This window comes from Salvelinus alpinus, chromosome 13 (genome assembly GCF_045679555.1).
Source record: "Salvelinus alpinus chromosome 13, SLU_Salpinus.1, whole genome shotgun sequence".
Lineage (NCBI taxonomy): Eukaryota > Metazoa > Chordata > Actinopteri > Salmoniformes > Salmonidae > Salvelinus > Salvelinus alpinus.
The window spans coordinates 40,695,926-40,713,964 of record NC_092098.1 but is presented as its reverse complement, the minus strand read 5'-3'; the positions used below and the strand labels follow the sequence as shown (position 1 = coordinate 40,713,964).

The 18,039-nt window shown below is 40.6% G+C and overlaps 1 protein-coding gene across 1 annotated transcript; it reads right to left on the bottom strand.

The window, feature by feature from the left end:
- Positions 1-8,853: 8,853 nt before the first annotated feature.
- dcps (decapping enzyme, scavenger) lies at positions 8,854-17,518 on the bottom strand. Its single transcript, XM_071339319.1, has 6 exons — positions 17,290-17,518; positions 16,678-16,828; positions 14,375-14,520; positions 13,530-13,643; positions 11,719-11,829; positions 8,854-11,562 (listed from the first exon to the last, which is right to left on the bottom strand). Exons 1-6 carry the CDS (start codon positions 17,491-17,493, stop codon positions 11,296-11,298), a joined length of 993 nt encoding a protein of 330 aa, XP_071195420.1. The 5' UTR covers positions 17,494-17,518; the 3' UTR covers positions 8,854-11,295.
- Positions 17,519-18,039: the final 521 nt, after the last annotated feature.

The following is an 18,039-nucleotide window of genomic DNA, read 5'->3' as shown; positions in this document are numbered from 1 at the left end:
AACTTGCAACATTGTATAAAATATTCTGGGCCCTCAGAGTTTCCTGCACCAGTGAGCTTGGGACAGACACAGCTGTGGGCTATTTACGCAAGGGATAAGAAGCAGTGCTTGACTTGGGCAGGAGTTCACCAGAGCTGAGTACCAGCACCTCAAATGTTCTACTGCTTGAGCTCCTGTTCCTCCTATAGAAAATTAGCTCAAAGGTAATGTGGAGCTCCTGCACCTAAATATAAAGAGTACCAGCACCCAAAATGAGTACCGGAACCTATTTCAGTCCAAGTCAAGCACTGATAAGAAGTAATCAGGTATGCCTATTTTATGACGTTTCCACTGGATCAGAACATTACATTTTTACCTTTCACGCTGAGTGGTTATCGAGTCGTTATCGAAAGGGAGAGAGGTGGAAAGATTTTTCAAATACATTGAGGAACTATTGTAATTCTAAATAATGTTAAAACATACATTGTTTGCTTGCTGTTTGAGGTGAAGAAAACATTACTTTGAGAAGCTCCACAGGTCATTAGTGGTGGTGCGTTAAGCCAATCCGAAATACTATCAGATCCCCAAATGGGCACATTTATATGCCTACATTTGTGCACAGGTCAGGTAGCCTGTAGGCCTACCTCTATGCTTGCGCGTTCTTACTCAACATTGACAGGAGCGCTCCAAACAAAAGACAATTACTAAATCGACAAAACCTAAACTTGAGTGAGCTAGGACGGAAATAGTTAATATAACTATTTGTTCAGCACTTTTGAAATGTACAGCGACAGAATTCAGAACATGGGCCAGTCTTACAGTATTCTCCCTGTACACCAAGTCAGAACCATAACATAAATAAAGGGGCAATGAAAGCTCTTACAATGTTCAATGATTACATTTCTCTAAAACAGGCTATAGGCTACATGTGCACCACTAAGTCAGAACAGTAAGTTAAGTTATGAGGGGGAAAAGGACCAAATTATTAGGGTGAGGCACATGGGCTACTAACAGCTTACTACACACTTAGTATTACTTTCTTAGCTACAGTATGCATATCTCCCTGTCATATTACATAATTTATGCAGCAGCATACAATATTTTTTTGGACTCACCTTGTTGTGCTGTCCTCACTTGAAAAGGAAGGTGGCGTGGCCGTCCTTCTTGCAGGCAAATTTTGGCATCAAAGAGACCCTTAAACCTAGATTTGGACCACACATCCACTCCACTGAATAGCAGGCTAGTGATTACTTTCCAACTTATGCAGTTAGCCACTGATTCCTTCCAAACCACTCATTTTTGAATTTGCCATTTCCAAATTGTTGTGTAAGATTTATGTACAATGAGCACCAATACGTTTTTTCTATAATTTCTCTTCATATGACAAGGATTTAAAAGGATTTGCCAGTAGATTGTGGACTTGATTCATGATGATGACTGCTTGTCTATCTTGCTAGCTAAGATTTTGAAAGTATGTTGACATCAGTCCAATCAAAGCTACGGTAGATATAACGTGATTTGACGTCATTTTATCTGTGACCTTGAGCCTTCTTGGATGGGCACGTTGAATGTAACTCTATGGTAGCACCCAAGGGGCTTGGAACTTTCGAGCTTTCCCCGTAGATTTTGTGGTGACATAGTGTCCCCATGAGTGACATAACACTGAGCCAATCACGGCGCAACTAGAGATCATTACCAACCCCTACACTCTGTATATTCCCGCTGGCTGACTTACCACCACAGAAAGCAATGAGCTAGGCTAACACACCTGCATGTTGGAGGTGCCTTACTCAAGAAAGCAAAATGGTGGCAACTACGAAGAATCTCAATTATAAAATAAATATTTATTTGTTTAACACTTTTTTTGTTGCTACATGATTCCATATGTGTTATTTCATTGTGTTAATGTCTTCACTAATTATTCTACAATGTAGAAAATAGTACAAATAAAGAAAAACCCTGGAATGAGTGGGTGTGTCCAAACTTTTGACTGGTACTGTATATATTTGTTACTGCTCGACTAAAACAATTTCAGTCGACTAACAGCATAACAACCAACCAAACAATCTACTAGTCGACTAATTGGGGTTAGCCTTATAAAAATCAACCATGATTTTGTGCTTTCTATAATTTGTGATCATTTACCTCGAGCTTTGATCATTACTAAACCAGTGAGTTTCCAATTATTTACGCAAAGAAAGATTCTACAAGAGAACATTGTGAGAGCTATTGGTTTAATGGTTCTGCCAACCGTCCTAAGCATATATATATATATTTATTTTTTTTACCTTTATTTAACTAGGTAAGTCAGTTAATAAGAACAAGAACAATTTGAAATATATTTGAGAGTACGCACGTACACACACACAGACATGCCTAAATTAGAGTAATGGTGAAGCAATTCAAGGTTGCAGTAGGAAAGATGTGCTACCATTGGCTGTATAATACACCAATTGCCATTATACAAACTCACCACTCATTGCCCAGACTAGCACAATCTTAGCAGGATCTACATCATAATTATGAAACTTTCCCAGACATTACTGTGTAACCAATAGACCTGCCTCAACAGGACGGAAACTGACCATTTTAGTGAACAATGCTTACATTTTAGTGAACAATGCTTTTTTTCAGAACCCGGCATCAAGCACATGGCTCCCAACTGGAAAACTGGGTTCATTTCCTGTCTCCACCCTTCCTCCCGTGTCTCCCTCATTTCTATCTCCCCATATGTGTCCATGCCTGTCTTTAACAAAGCATGAAAAAATACCTTAAAGTAGAGTGGATATCCACTCTCTTTAAAAAACAAAGGTCACTTAAACGTAAAGTAAAAGACGCAAAAACGAAACTTAAGAACAGGAAGCATATAAATAACGCACATAGAACAGATCTACCACTTCTTAGACTTGCTTTCAATGAGAATGACAGATCTATAACTAAACATTTCTATTTGAAATTGATCAGGTTGATTGTATTTCACAGAGAAGACAAACACTGCACCTTGAATTTGTATCTCTACATCAGATAAGCATTTTGAAATAGTAGCCTGTAGTCACTCCCGATCAGTTTCTTGAGAAGCACCTGCATCAAGGATAAGATGATTTCAATGTGACTGTTCACAAACAGCCTAAAAAATGTTGTCCCTTAGTTGACTGAAATTCACCCCAGTTGACGAGTCAGAATTGCTCAGTCTCACTTTATGTGATTAGTCACATTTCTACATTCATAACATCTTTAGGATTATGAAAAAATATGTGATTCCTCAGGATATATCAAAGGTTATGGTGTTCATTATTGTTTTGAAAAATTAAGCACATTAAAAGGGGTCTTCTTTTGAGGTCTCACATTTCTCTCTGGGCTGATACCAAAACAATGACTCTACACTAAGACTCTCCAACCCTGTTCTGGGAGAGCTACCGTTTACTCTAACTCTAATCTAGCGCACCTGATTCTAATAATTAGCTGGTTGTGTAGCTGAATAAGGATGGTTACACCTGGAGTTGGAGCGAAAACCCACAGGAGGGTAGCTCTCCATGGACAGGATTGGGGAGCACTGCAGAGAGATAAACTGACACAGGACTTAACATACACCTGCTTACAAACTAAAAAACAACAGCCTTAAGGTGACATTTAATTTTTGAACTATCACAACACAGTTAAAACGGTATGTGTGTGTTAAATGTGGGTGAGAGAGTCTGTATGTCCTGTGAGAAAGTGAAGGGATGTGAGGGAGACTAATCTTGTGGTGAATGTGTGAGAAGAAATGTTTCCACCACCACTACTATAGGCACACTACTGTGTGCACAACAAAAGGGTTTGAAATTAGTATTATTGAGTTGTCTGTTGACTGAGCCACACAGGAGCTCCCAAATACCTATAAATTGTAGTGAGACTTTGGTCCTAGATGCTGATCTTGGGTCAGTTTAGCATTTTTCACACGAAAGGTTAAGGTTAGGATTGAGGGAGGGGAAGCTGATCCTAGAGCTGTACCTAGGGAAACTTCACCTCGGAAACCAATAGCAGCAGACCCGATGTCTGTAGCAGTGAACTCCTGGATGAAGACCTATAAAGTTTACGGCATGGAACTAGCCCATTGTGACGGAGCACCTATTACATCAACAAGATTAGGCTTTAAGGCCTGCTCTGCGATCACTTATTTTGACCAAGGCCCAGTGCACTAATTTATAGGGAATAGGCAATTTGGGACAGAGTCGATGTATCATTTCAAAAGAAAATGAATACAATACAATGTAGCAAAAGTAACCTCTTTAGCCTCTATCTGGCTGCTATAGGCCTACACACCATATTTAATGTTTCCCCAATTAGCACCAGCTAATTACATGTCTGTAATGGGTTGGTGAGTTTGCAATGAATCAAACTACTATTCACCATCCCTTCTTTTATCTAGCATGTCACATTTGAGTTTGTGTAAAAAGAAAGTCAAATTAATACTCTTAAATCCTTCACCAGTCTGATAAATGTAGCCTATTCTTAAAATCAATGTTATCTCATATTGTTGGAGAACTTTAAGTCCCCAGTTCAAATTATATAATTTTTTATGAATATGAAATCATATGGCATGATCATATTCCTTAATCCAAACATCATCATTATAAATTAGTGTAGGCTACATTAGTTAAAATGTAATGCTGCAATGTTGGTAGCCTAACAAAAATTGCATGAATTCGATAAATTATACACACTATTCAGTGATGCCATCCCAGCTAGCGCAGTGGATCTGGGCCGATTCCCGGCTGAGTCGGGGCACTTGGCTGAAAGTCAGACTCGGCCGACGTCAAGTGGCCATAGGCAGTATTACTTATGGCTAGTATGCGGGGATTGGGCTTGGGCCAATTCCGGTGTGAGTTATCTGGCCCAACTGTAGTACTTGGGGCTTGGGCCGATTGGGGCTACTCTCCGGCAGATGATTACACGGGCTGCTTTATATAAATAACATTTGAATATTTATTTTTCCTTATTTTCTTATTGTTTCTGTGATCAAAAAATACAATTAACATTTCAATGAAATTCTTAAAGAGTCCTCTGTAGTATTTTAGTATTTTGATACTTTGTGCAAGCCAATTGATAAGCATTAAAAATGTTGTGGATCGAGCCTCCCTCTAACACCATACCCAAACCGGACTCACGCATGCGGCATCTTGCGCAAATTGATTTTGATCCCCCACACCAAACGCGATCACGACAAGCAGGTTGAAATATCAAAACAAACTCTAAACCAATTATATTAATTTAGGGACATGTCAAAAAGCATGAACACACCGCTCGCATCGTAAACGTAAATGTTATTCAATTATTGCACCCATACCACTTGCGCACACCAACGAGCGTCTGCGTTGCCAGGCGCTAAAATAGAAGTTGCTTCAATTTGTGGCGCAGAACGCACAGCAAGTCCTGCCTCTCCCATCTCCTCATTGGCTTTTAGAAGCATATGTCCACGTGCCATCTCCTCATTGGTTATACCCACGTGGGTGATTTAAAGATGAACTGAGTTCGGTCGGTTATCGTGGTAACTATGACAGTTAGATGCCAGTCGCCATATAAAGTCCAAAGAAAAATCCTGAAAGGAGGAGAGATGACTAGAAATGATTCAGTTGACCGTTTTATGTGTGGATTAATTGTCATAGTAGAGGACCTTGTGCATTTCAGGTAAAATAACAACTCAAAGTTTATATCCCAGGACAAATTAGCTAGCAACAGCAAGCTAGCTAAAACAGACAAATTAGCTAGCAACTGCAAGCTAGCTAGCTAAATTGCCATAAATGTTTAATGCTTTTCGACCTGTCCCCAAATTAATATAATTGGTTCAGAGATTGTTTTGATATTAAAACCTGCATGTGTCGTGATCGCGTTTGGTGTGGGGGGACAAAATCAATTTGCGCACAATGTCGCACGCACGCCGCCGGTTTGGGTACGGTGTTAGACACTGCATCACAGTGCAAACTGCTTGCTACAGATGCTGGTTCGAGACCCGTGCCGGCCGAGCCATGTGGCAACGCACAATTAGCCCAGCGCCGTTGGAGGGTTTGGCTGGCCGGGATGTCCTTGTCCCAACATGCTGTAGCGACTCTTGTGGCGGGCCAGGCGCATGCAAGCTGACACGGTCATCATGTGTATGGCGTTTCCTCCAACACAAAATGTTTTTTTGTGGATGGGTCTAATTTGTATGTATAAAATGTATAATAGTCATATTAAAAATGATTAAAATCAGGTTATTTTGTATACATTTATTTAAATTTGCATCAGCTGGGGGGATTCTGGTAAGATTCCAGCAAAGTTGGCTGAATTCCGGTAGACAGAAACGCCCGATGTACTTGGGCCGATTCTGGGCAGTCATTCATTTTGATTCCGGGCCGATTCAATCAGTTCTGGCCCCCCGGAGGAGCGCCGCTTCGGGCCGATTCCTCATTGCTAACTGTGATGTGTTTTTTGCGACACACATTGCCAAAGATTCAGAATTTTACCAGCAGTCCACAACTTGTTACATATAATAAAACATGTATTATAACTCATGTCTTACCGTAAATAGATTTAGAAAACCGAAGAAAAGCATAGAACTTACCGTGGAGAACCACAAATATTGTTCCCTGTAGCTGTCAGCTGAAGGTAAGTCTATACAGTGGGTAAATGCATACAAGACTGGGGATACGTCTATGCGTCGCACTATTCTTTAGTGTCAATTCTGACAATTCAGAAAGATCACAATATTTGAAGACGATGTAGCCAAAAGTACACACCCCGAAACGCTGTTGTCAAGCAACTGCTTTCATGCACGATTGACATTCCTGACGTCTTCTAAGCTACACTTAAACGCATGCGCCATGCACTGGAAAATGGTCATACAGAAGAATCGTTCGGTTATTACCAACTAGGTCGAGTCGGTCCATCCCTTCTAAATACCCGTTATTTAGAAATGTTTCCTAAATATGCTATTCAGGTATTAAAATGTTTTCTCTAAAATGGATTGTTGTTCCTCCCAAAATGTTTGTTAGTGTAGTCAGTGGCACACTATCATATTCCACCTAACCAGTGGTGTAAAGTAACTAAGTAAAAATACTTTGAAGTACTAATTAAGTCGTTTTTTGGTGTATCTGTACAGTCATGGCCAAAAGTTGAGAATGACACATTTTAATTTTCACCGTCTGCTGCTTCAGTGTCTTCAGATATTTTTGTCAGATGTTACTATGGAATACTGAGGTATAATTACAAGTATTTCATAAGTGTCAAAGGCTTTTATTGACAATTACATGAAGTTGATGCAAAGAGTCAATATTTGCAGTGTTGACCCTTATTTTTCAAGACCTCTGCAATCCGCCCTGGCATGCTGTCAATGAACTTCTGGGCCACATCCTGACTGATGGCAGCCCATTCTTGCATAATCAATGCTTGGAGTTTGTCAGAACTTGTGGGTTTTTGTTTGTCCACCCGCCTCTTGAGGAATGACCACAAGTTCTCAATGGGATTAAGGTCTGGGGAGTTTCCTGGCCATGGACCCAAAATATCGATGTTTTGTTCCCCGAGCCACTTAGTTATCACTTTTGCCTTATGGCAAGGTGCTCCATCGTGCTGGAAAAGGCATTGTTTATCACCAAACTGTTCCTGGATGGTTGGGAGAAGTTGCTCTCGGAGGATGTGTTGGTACCATTCTTTATTCATGGCTGTGTTCTTAGGCAAAATTGTGAGTGAGCCCACTCCCTTGGCTGAGAAGCAACCCCACATATGAATGGTCTCAGGATGCTTTACTGTTGGCATGACACAGGACTGATGGTAGCGTTCACCTTGTCTTCTCTGGACAAGCTTTTTTCCGGATACCCCAAACAATTGGAAAGGGGATTCATCAGAGAAAATGACTTTACCCCAGTCCTCAGCAGTCCAATCCCTGTACCTTTTGCAGAATATCAGTCTGTCCCAGATGTTTTTCCTGGAGAGAAGTGGCTTCTTTGCTGCCCTTCTTGACACCAGGCCATTCTCCAAAAGTATTCGCCTCACTGTGCGTGCAGATACACTCACACCTGCCTGCTGCCATTCCTGAGCAAGCTCTGTACTGGTGGTGCCCCGATCCCACAGCTGAATCAACTTTAGGAGACGGTCCTGGCGCTTGCTGAACTTTCTTGGGCGCCCTGAAGCCTTCTTCACAACAATTGAACCGCTCTCCTTGAAGTTCTTGATGATCCGATAAATGGTTGATTGAGGTGCAATCTTACTGGCAGCAATATGCTTGCCTGTGAAGCCCTTTTTGTGCAAAGCAATGATGACGGCATGTGTTTCCTTACAGGTAACCATGATTGACAGAGGAAGAACAATGATTCCAAGCACCACCCTCCTTTTGAAGCTTCCAGTCTGTTATTCGAACTCAATCAGCATGACAGTGATCTCCAGCCTTGTCCTCGTCAAAACTCACACCTGTGTTAACGAGAGAATCACTGACATGATGTCAGCTGGTCCTTTTGTGGCAGGGCTGAAATGCAGTGGAAATGTTTTTGGGGGACTCAGTTCATTTGCATGGCAAAGGGGAACTTTGCAATTAATTGCAATTCATCTGATCACTCTTCATAACATTCTGGAGTATATATGAATATTTGTGTCATTCTCAAAACTTTTGGCCACGACTGTACTTTACTATTTATATTTACGACAATTTAGTACTTTTTGCAATACTGTACTTAAGTACATTTAAAACCAGATACTTTTTGACTTTTACTCATGTAGTATTTTACTGGGTGACTCCCTTGAGTCATTTTCTATTATGGTACCTTTACTGAAGTATGACAATTCAGTTATTTTTCTACCACTGCACCTAACACACTTGTCCAAATACATCACGCATCTTCAGATAAGTCACAACTGGCAAACAAAAATGGTTGTACAATTCTTTATTTCTGTTCAACAAATATATTTTAAAAGTTTAACAAAAAATTAGCAATTCTGAATCCACCAAGGCAATACAGTACAACTACAGTTGAACCTCAATCCTCAGGACTTGTATTAAAAACAAAATAATCTATAGGCTACAGAGAAACAGATACAGTGCTTTCAGAAAGTATTCACACCCCTTGACTTTTTCAACATTGTGTTACAGCCTGAATTTAAAACGTATTAAATATATTTTTTGGGTCACTGGCCTATACACAATAACCCATAACGTCAAAGTGGAATTTTGTTTTTTGAAATGTTTACAAATTAATTAAAAATGAAAAGCTCAAATGTCTTGAGTCAATAAGTATTCAACTCCTTTGTTATGGGAAGCCTAAAGTTCAGGAGTAAAACAAATTGCTTAAGTCACAGAAGTTTCATGGACTCACTCTGTGCAATAAATGTTTAACATGATGTTTGAATGACTACATCTCTGTACCCCACACATACAAGTATCTGTAAGATCCCTCAGTCGAGCAGTGAATTTCAAACACAGATTCAACCACAAAGACCTGAGAGGTTTTCCAATGCCTCACAAAGAAGGGAACCTATTGGTAGATGGGTAAAAAAAAAGACATCAAATATCACTTTGAGCATAGTGAAGTTATTAATTACACTTTGGATGGTGTATCAACACACCCAGTCACTAAAGTTACAGGTGTCCTTCCTAACTCAGTTGCCGGAGAGGAAGGAAACCGCTCAGGGATTTCACCATGAGGCCAATAGTGACTTTAAAACAGTTACAGAGTTGAATGGGTGTGATAAGAGAAAAGGGAGGATGGATCAACAACATTGTATTTCCTCCACAATACTAACCTAATTGATAGTGTGAAAAGGAAGCCTGTACAGAATGAAAAATATTCCAAAAACATACATACTGTTTGCAACAAGGCACTAAAGTAATAGTGCCAAAAAATGTGGAAAAGCAATTCATTTTTTGTCCAGAATATAAAAGTGTTGTATTGGATTTGCCCCAAACATATTACTGAGTACCACTCTCCATATTTTCAAGCATATTGGTGGCTGCATCATGTTATGGGTATTCTTGTAATCGATAAGGACTGGGGTGTTTTTCAGGATAAAAAATAAAAACATCATGGAGCTAAGCACAGGCAAAATCCTAGAGGAATACCTGGTTGTCTGCTTTCCACCAGACTGGGAGGTGAATTCCCCTTTCAGCAGGACAATAACCTAAAACACAAGGCCAAGTCTACACTGCAGTTGCTTACCAAGAAAACACTGAATGTTTGAGTGGCTGAGTTAGTTTTCACTTAAATCTGCTTGAAAATCTATGGCAAGACTTGAAAATGGTTGTCAAGCAATGATCAACAACCAACTTGACAGAGCTTGAAGAATTCTGAAAAGAATAATGAGCAAATATTGTACGATCCAAGTGTGCAAAGTTCTTAGAAATGTACCCAGAAAGACTCGCAGCTGTAATCCCTGCCAAAGGTCATTCTAACATGTATTGACTCAGCGTTGTGATTACGTATATAAATGAGATGCATTTCATTTGAAATACATTTGCAAAAATGTTTTTTTTTTCTTTTTTTTTTTTTTCTCTCACTTTGTCATTATGGGCTATTGTGTGTAGATGGGTGAGACTTTTTTTCTCCATTTTGATTTCAGGCTGTAACTAAATGTGGAATAAGTCAAGGGGTATGAATACTTTCTGAAGGCACTGTATGTACAGTATCTGGCTAAATTATTAGAAAACAAAATCTGCATGAATATTTTCTAATACTGATTTTTGGTTTGTAAGTGAATGTCAAAGTGACGGACAATTGTGGCCTTTTCTCATTTGGGAAAAAGTCTGTCCTCCACCCTCTCTCCTCCATGACCAGGAACCCGATAAGTGGTTGAGGAGATGTCAATTCGTTAATAGGCGAACAGAAGAGTGTCCTCCCCTTCTCGATAGCCACCTTTCATCGAGGATAAACATGCAAGTCTTTCGTGGAAGAGTTTTGAAATCTGCCAAACCCTCTTTGAATCAGTGTTAGTTTTTTCTGAGGAGAAAAGCATGCACACGTTGAAAATCAATATGCTACTTATCGTTTTATCTATAAAATGTCTGGCACAACTAACTTATTTTTTTTTATCACTTAACACATTTATTTTTTGATTTACCCCTGTAAACGTCATTCATGCAACACGCGAGTGGAGGAGTAATTTCATACAAGCATATTTTCGTCCACAATATCTCTCCTCGCTGCCTCTCCATTACCTTTTTAAAAAGGAGGCGAGAGAGGACGGAGAAGAGAAGACACAGGATTTTAGCAAATTCAATTGCGAAAAGGCCAGAGTTCCAAACCACCACCATTCCCAACGTGTTCATCCCTCTGAGGTCCTACCGTAGTAGTGTTGTCGTGTTTGGGCGTCTAGACACTACAGCTTGCCGGCATCCTTGAACTTGCTGAGCAGGCCTTGGTCAGCCCGCAAGGGAAAGGAGAGGGAGCGACTGTGGTAGTACTGGGAGTCTGCCTGGAGGTTCTGGATGACGTCCGAAAGCAGGTGGGCATGCTCCACCCCGCAGCCCGGGGCCTCGTAGCTCAGGGCGTTGAAGTGGATGTGGAGGTGGTAGTAGGACGGCTGGTAGTGGAGGTACACCTTCAGCTTACTGGCTGCCACACCGTACCGCTTCAGAATGCTCTCCTGTGATAGGGGAAAGCACCATGAAAAACAAGCACAACTATTTGACAGAGTAAGGAGTAGTTGCCCCAAGACACATCAAACAACCAAACAATCGCAATACGCTCAACAAGCAAATTTAAATACGAAAATATGTATGTATTATCGGATCCTTCTCACCTCTCCCTTCTTGTGGATGTTAGTCAGCAATGGCAGATGCAGCGCTGTCAGGTCTCGCAAACTTTTGATGTCCCTTTGATGAACGATGGCAATCAAATGCAAGTCATCCAACTAGGGGGGGTTGAAAGTAACCATGTGCTCAATAGGAGGCTTGAATGGCATCTCCATTGTCCACTTTGGCCCTATGTATAAAGTGTCTCAAAGTTGAAGTTCTGATTTAGGATAGGTTTAGACTTTTAGATCACAATGAATAAGATTACTTGGACAGGATCATACAAGGTACAGTGGGGAGAACAAGTATTTGACACACTGCCGATTTTGCAGGTTTTCCTACTTACAAAGCAAGTAGAGGTCTGTAATTTTTAATCATGGGTACACTTCAACTGTGAGAGACGGAATCTAAAACAAAAATCCAGAAAATCACATTGTAATTAGTTTGCATTTTATTGCATGACATAAGTATTTGATACATCAGAAAAGCAGAACTTAATATTTGGTACAGAAACCTTTGTTTGCAATTACAGAGATCATACGTTTCCTGTAGTTCTTGACCAGGTTTGCACACACTGCAGCAGGGATTTTGGCCCACTCCTCAATACAGACCTTTTCTATTGGGTTCAGGTCTGGAGACTGGCTAGGCCACTCCAGGACCTTGAGATGCTTCTTACTCCTTAGTTGCCCTGGCTGTGTGTTTCGGGTCGTTGTCATGCTGGAAGATCCAGCCACGACCCATCTTCAATGCTCTTACTGAGGGAAGGAGGTTGTTGGCCAAGATCTCGCGATACATGGCCCCATCCATCCTCCCCTCAATACGGTGCAGTTGTCCTGTCCCCTTTGCAGAAAAGCATCCCCAAAGAATGATGTTTCCACCTCCATGCTTCACGGTTGGGATGGTGTTATTGGGGTTGTACTCATCCTTCTTCTTCCTCCAAACACGGTGAGTGGAGTTTAGACCAAAAAGATCTATTTTTGTCTCATCAGACCACATGACCTTCTCCCATTCCTCCTCTGGATCATCCAGATGGTCATTGGCAAACTTCAGACGGGCCTGGACATGCGCTGGCTTGAGCAGGGGGACCTTGCGTGCGCTGCAGGATTTTAATCCATGACGGCGTAGTGTGTTACTAATGGTTCTCTTTGAGACTGTGGTCCCAGCTCTCTTCAGGTCATTGACCAGGTCCTGCCGTGTAGTTCTGAGCTGATCCCTCACCTTCCTCATGATCATTGATGCCCCACGAGGTGAGATCTTGCATGGAGTCCCAGACCGAGGGTGATTGACCGTCATCTTGAACTTCTTCCATTTTCTAATAATTGCGCCAACAGTTGTTTCCTTCTCACCAAGCTGCTTGCCTATTGTCCTGTAGCCCATCCCAGCCTTGTGCAGGTCTACAATTTTATCCCTGATGTCCTTACACAGCTCTCTGGTCTTAGCCATTGTGGAGAGGTTGGAGTCTGTTTGATTGAGTGTGTTGACAGGTGTCTTTTATACAGGTAACGAGTTCAAACAGGTGCAGTTAATACAGGTAATTAGTGGAGAACAGGAGGTTTTCTTAAAGAAAAGCTAAGAGGTCTGTGAGAGCTGGAATTCTTACTGGTTGGTAGGTGATCAAATACTTATGTCATGCAATAAAATGCAAATTAATTACTTAAAAATCATACAATGTGATTTTCTGGATTTTTGTTTTAGATTCCGTCTCTCACAGTTGAAGTGTACCTATGATAAAAATTACAGACCTCTACATGCTTTGTAAGTAGGAAAACCTGCAAAATCGGCAGTGTATCAAATACTTGTTCTCCCCACTGTATCTCACCTGCTTTTGGTCCCACTTGAAGTCTGGGAGCAGGACAAAGCCGACGTCCTGGTCTGGGTCCTCATAAACGATGCGCTCTGCCTCCGCTTTCTTCTCCAAGATGTTGTACACCCACTGGAGGGGAAAAACACAGCGACAAGAAAATCATTGCCACATAAATCATAGAAGTGCATGTTTACAAATCACAATCTTTCAATATTTTCAACCATTAATTGGATATTTGAGTGATATAAAAGTAAACTATAGCTGACAAGTATGAGAAGTTTAGGTTAATTTCCCCATCCTTTGTGGGCTCTGCCTGTCAAGCAGCAGAAGGGCGTATTTGCCGATGTACTGTTACTGTACACTGTTTCAAATACCTGCCATTCGTTGAAAATTGCCCACTCGTGTTCTATGTGGTGATGCAAAGACCTTTATTAGTGAAAGGCATTTCAAGTCTTTTCAGTTAGCCTTTTCATTCCACTTTGTTCACCTAAAAGAGCCGGCTCCAAACACATCTTTGTTCAGTAGCCATGATTGTGTTAAATAAACATGGGTGGGGCCTCAGACTGGCCTCTAACGGAGGCCTCCAAATCACTAGTCCGCCCCTGACCGAGGCATCACGTTAACCCTTTAAGATCAGAGGAGAGGAAAGCCCTTACTAATACCTCTCAAGCATCCGTGACGCATTGCCCAATCTGGCTCTTCTATATGGATGGTATTGTAATCCCAAATTGAGGATGATCCCCTGTAAGAACCGTGCATTTACTGAGTCGACAATCAAGTCCTCCGGATGTGGAGTGGGAGACTGTGTAGTGGGATACTGTGGGACTAATATTTTCACCTTGAAAGCAATGAAATGCTACCTGTACACTGAAGCTCTGACTCTGAATGTAAGGTAGGGTGATAGAGCGGTAGTCCTCCCCAGTCTCCTGCACCAAGTAGGTCTCCTGCCGCAGGTATTTCTTCACATGCTTCTCTGTGGCCGGACACACCACTGTGGTCTTCATCTCTTTGGAACCAAGGAACAAGACAAGGATCAATATCACATCAGATTTCAGTCAGAGATTTGAATTCCATTAGGAAATAATAATGGTGCCACTTCGCATTGCAGAATTATTCGATTTGGTCCAATGTATTGAATCTACAGCTGTCCCCGACTAAAGAAAATCTTGGTCGGCCGAGTCGTTCTGTTCAATCGATTGGTCAAGATGTTTAAACTTGTTTTTCCATATATTGACAGACAGACCTTATGTGTTTGAATAAAACCAACTACCTTATGCACTGAGCTTGTCTGATGCTTTAAGCACACTGTTTGATTAAATAATTAGGACACACACACGACTCAAGAAAGAGCCTGATGGTCACAGGCAGTTTAAAAAAATGACAGCGAGTGCCTGTGTGACTGGCGCACGTTTTCTCGCTCTCCTCCTTACTGCAGCGAAAAATGCACAACAGCACAGCAAGTGTTTATTGCGCTGTCTGTGTTGAAGCTGCAACAATTTCAGCCATTTAGTTTCTTACTTGTTTTTGAATTAATTTTCTTCTCCAGAAATCCCTCATTTGTTTAGGAAAAAACATTCCCTATTCCCTCAACCCTTGCCGTCTTTACTCGAAACATGTGAGCATTACATGCATGTGACCAATAGGGCCTGACCTATAGCCAATCAATCACATCAATAAAATGGTTATAACAAACTCCGAACACAGTAATGTCGCAGCAAAATGGATGCGGAGGACGTGAAAAAGAAACTTGAAATGGGCAAATGTTTACAGGTTGCTCAGGAGGGAAAGGGGAAGTCAGATCTGTGGAAGACATTTGACTTAGTTGTGGAAACTACTGGAGATCTAGAAAAAGGAGGGTATAGGAGCAAGCGTTGCATGAGTATTGTGTGCCAAACAGTTGCTGTTAGATTACAATATTATTTTTTCTGACCGTTTGGAACAGTGTAAATGGTAAATACATTTGTGTACCAGAGAGTCTGTTCTAAAGAGAATTGTTTTTATATCTAAAGCCTATATTACAGCAGGCTACAGTTGAATGCATTCGTGAATTGCAGATTATTTATTGTTTAGGCTAATCATTCAAAGCTCCATTTGTTATTACATTTTAAAACTAAAACGCTTGATTGCATTTCAAAGCATGAATGTCTCGTTTGCTGTGTAATGGTATGAACGAATGATTGGTTGATACAGTACCCTATATATTGAAATATAGGCTACGGTATTAAGACTAAATAGGACGCGTTCTTAGGCCTACAGCTCGATGGTGTTATACAAGGCTACTATACAAAACCTACTAATGATAACGACATTACTTATTATTATGATCATAATAATTGTAATGATAACAATAAGAAGATCAAGAAAAATGACGGTATAGGAGAGCTGCGTGCATATTATGTGTGACAAACAGGTGCTATTAGATTACAATATTATTTCTCTGCCTGTTTGCAACAGTATAAACCCCACTAAATAAATAAGTAATACTAGTCTGTTCTAACAAAATTGTAAAGCCTTTATTACAGCTTAGCAAATATTATTATTTTTTTATATATTTTTTTGAACAGCCAAATCTGTGAAATTGCTTTATCTGACATTTTGCCGTTGCATGAGGATTGGTGCTCACGGTAGGCTATTAAACAAACACTCAAACAGGCAACATCTGTCTTATTTCTGTAGATATACATGGATGATTTATAAAGCCATGCACATTTGAGGGCTTGTAAGTAAGCATTTCACTGTATGTCTACACCTGTTGTATTCGGCGCATGTAACATAACAGATTTTAATAAGATATCAAATGTTCATATACATCCCCAGGAATATTGACACCTTTTTTACATTTTCTGCCAAGCGAGCACTTAGATATGGTAATTTTCACATTCATATGTTTGGGAATTACTTATAGTAAGGATTTGTGAAAATTTGATAGCAATATAGAGTGGGAAAGCGGCCGTGCATATGGACAATTAATTGACACTGCAGTAAATAATACATTTGTCTTGTCCAGGCCCGTATTCTACACAGACCAGTGAGCCATAGCCAATCAGAGATACAGCAGGACCTATATGCAAATAAGCTCCCTCTCAAGGGAATCACGAATTTTCATATCATAAATGTTCATGGCATTTTGGAGCAGATCTAGCCTATGTATCCTGGGGCATACCATTCAAATGAGCAGGGGGTTGGAGTTGATACGTGCTGTAGATATCATTCCTCATGTCCAACTTCATTCTGGAGCCATTGAAAATCTCCAACAGGGTGTCTTCCCTGATAGGGGTCTTCTCCAAAATGATGACCGCATCCTGGTCGTTCAACTGATAGGGAATAGGGAAATAATACATTGTTGTTTGAGATTCAATGGACTGTCCACCTTGTTAACTAGCTACCTAGACAATCGAACGTTAACAAGGTTAAGTATTTAACTACATGTATTGTTGTCATATAGTAGGACAGGACATACATGATACAAATAAACACTTTTATTCAACAAACGACACCTCGCGGCCGTAGGCAGCCATCGCTAAATTGGTTCGTACACTGACGACTGGTCACTTTGACAACAGGCAAGCAAGACGAATTATGCGATGCGAGCTTCTACCAAGCTACTACCATTTGAAGTTTAAGTGGCTGCAACCACAGATTTCCAACCTATAAAATATAGCTATTTAACGTTACCACTTATAAACATCTATAAGCTTTTTGGTTTTAGTTTAGCTAGCTATTAGCCAATGTTGACTAACTAGCTAGATACCTAGATAGCAGTAACGTTAGCCACCTTTCCGTGTATGAACATATTTTTCTCCCGTGCAGAGTCCCGCAGAACCGTTGTTGTTTTAAATCCGAACAAAGGATTTGCAGATGCTGATTCATTGTGATTATCTTGGTCACTATTCGGGTCATTCTTTAGTCGTTTGGCCTTAGCAGCATCAGTTTCATTTCTGTCCGCAAAATCAACTTCACGTTTACCAGTCTCCGCCATTTTTATTCTGAGGTACTTCTTCTTCGGTGGTGTTTTACGGCAGACTACATGCTTATTGCCTCGACCTACTGGGTGGGGTGAAAACTGAGAAACTTTAACATAGGAAATAAACGAAGGGTGAAAAAACACTCATATTCCCTCAAAACAAACAGCCCAAAATAATATATATTATTATATAAATAATAATCTCCCTCTTATTCATTACTACTCAGATCCCTACACAGGCTCTGGGGCCTGAGAGGGGAGACCTTATTTGGACAATATTCCTTGCAATATTTCAGCTTAAGTCATGTAGATCCAAAAACCTTTTAGACCCTTTCACAATGATTTCCAATTTCTGCTAGTTTGGCCAGTACAATTTATCATCCTGCTCAATGAATGCAACAAAATCCACTTTCTTCACGGTCATTAAGGCCTATATCAGGAACGCAACTGTTGAACAACATTCTCAGCACACTGTGGGGCATACACTGCCATGTCTTCCTCATCTTCATTTGGTCTAACTATGTCCACTGCCTCCGCATAGGAGACATGCTGGACAACCCT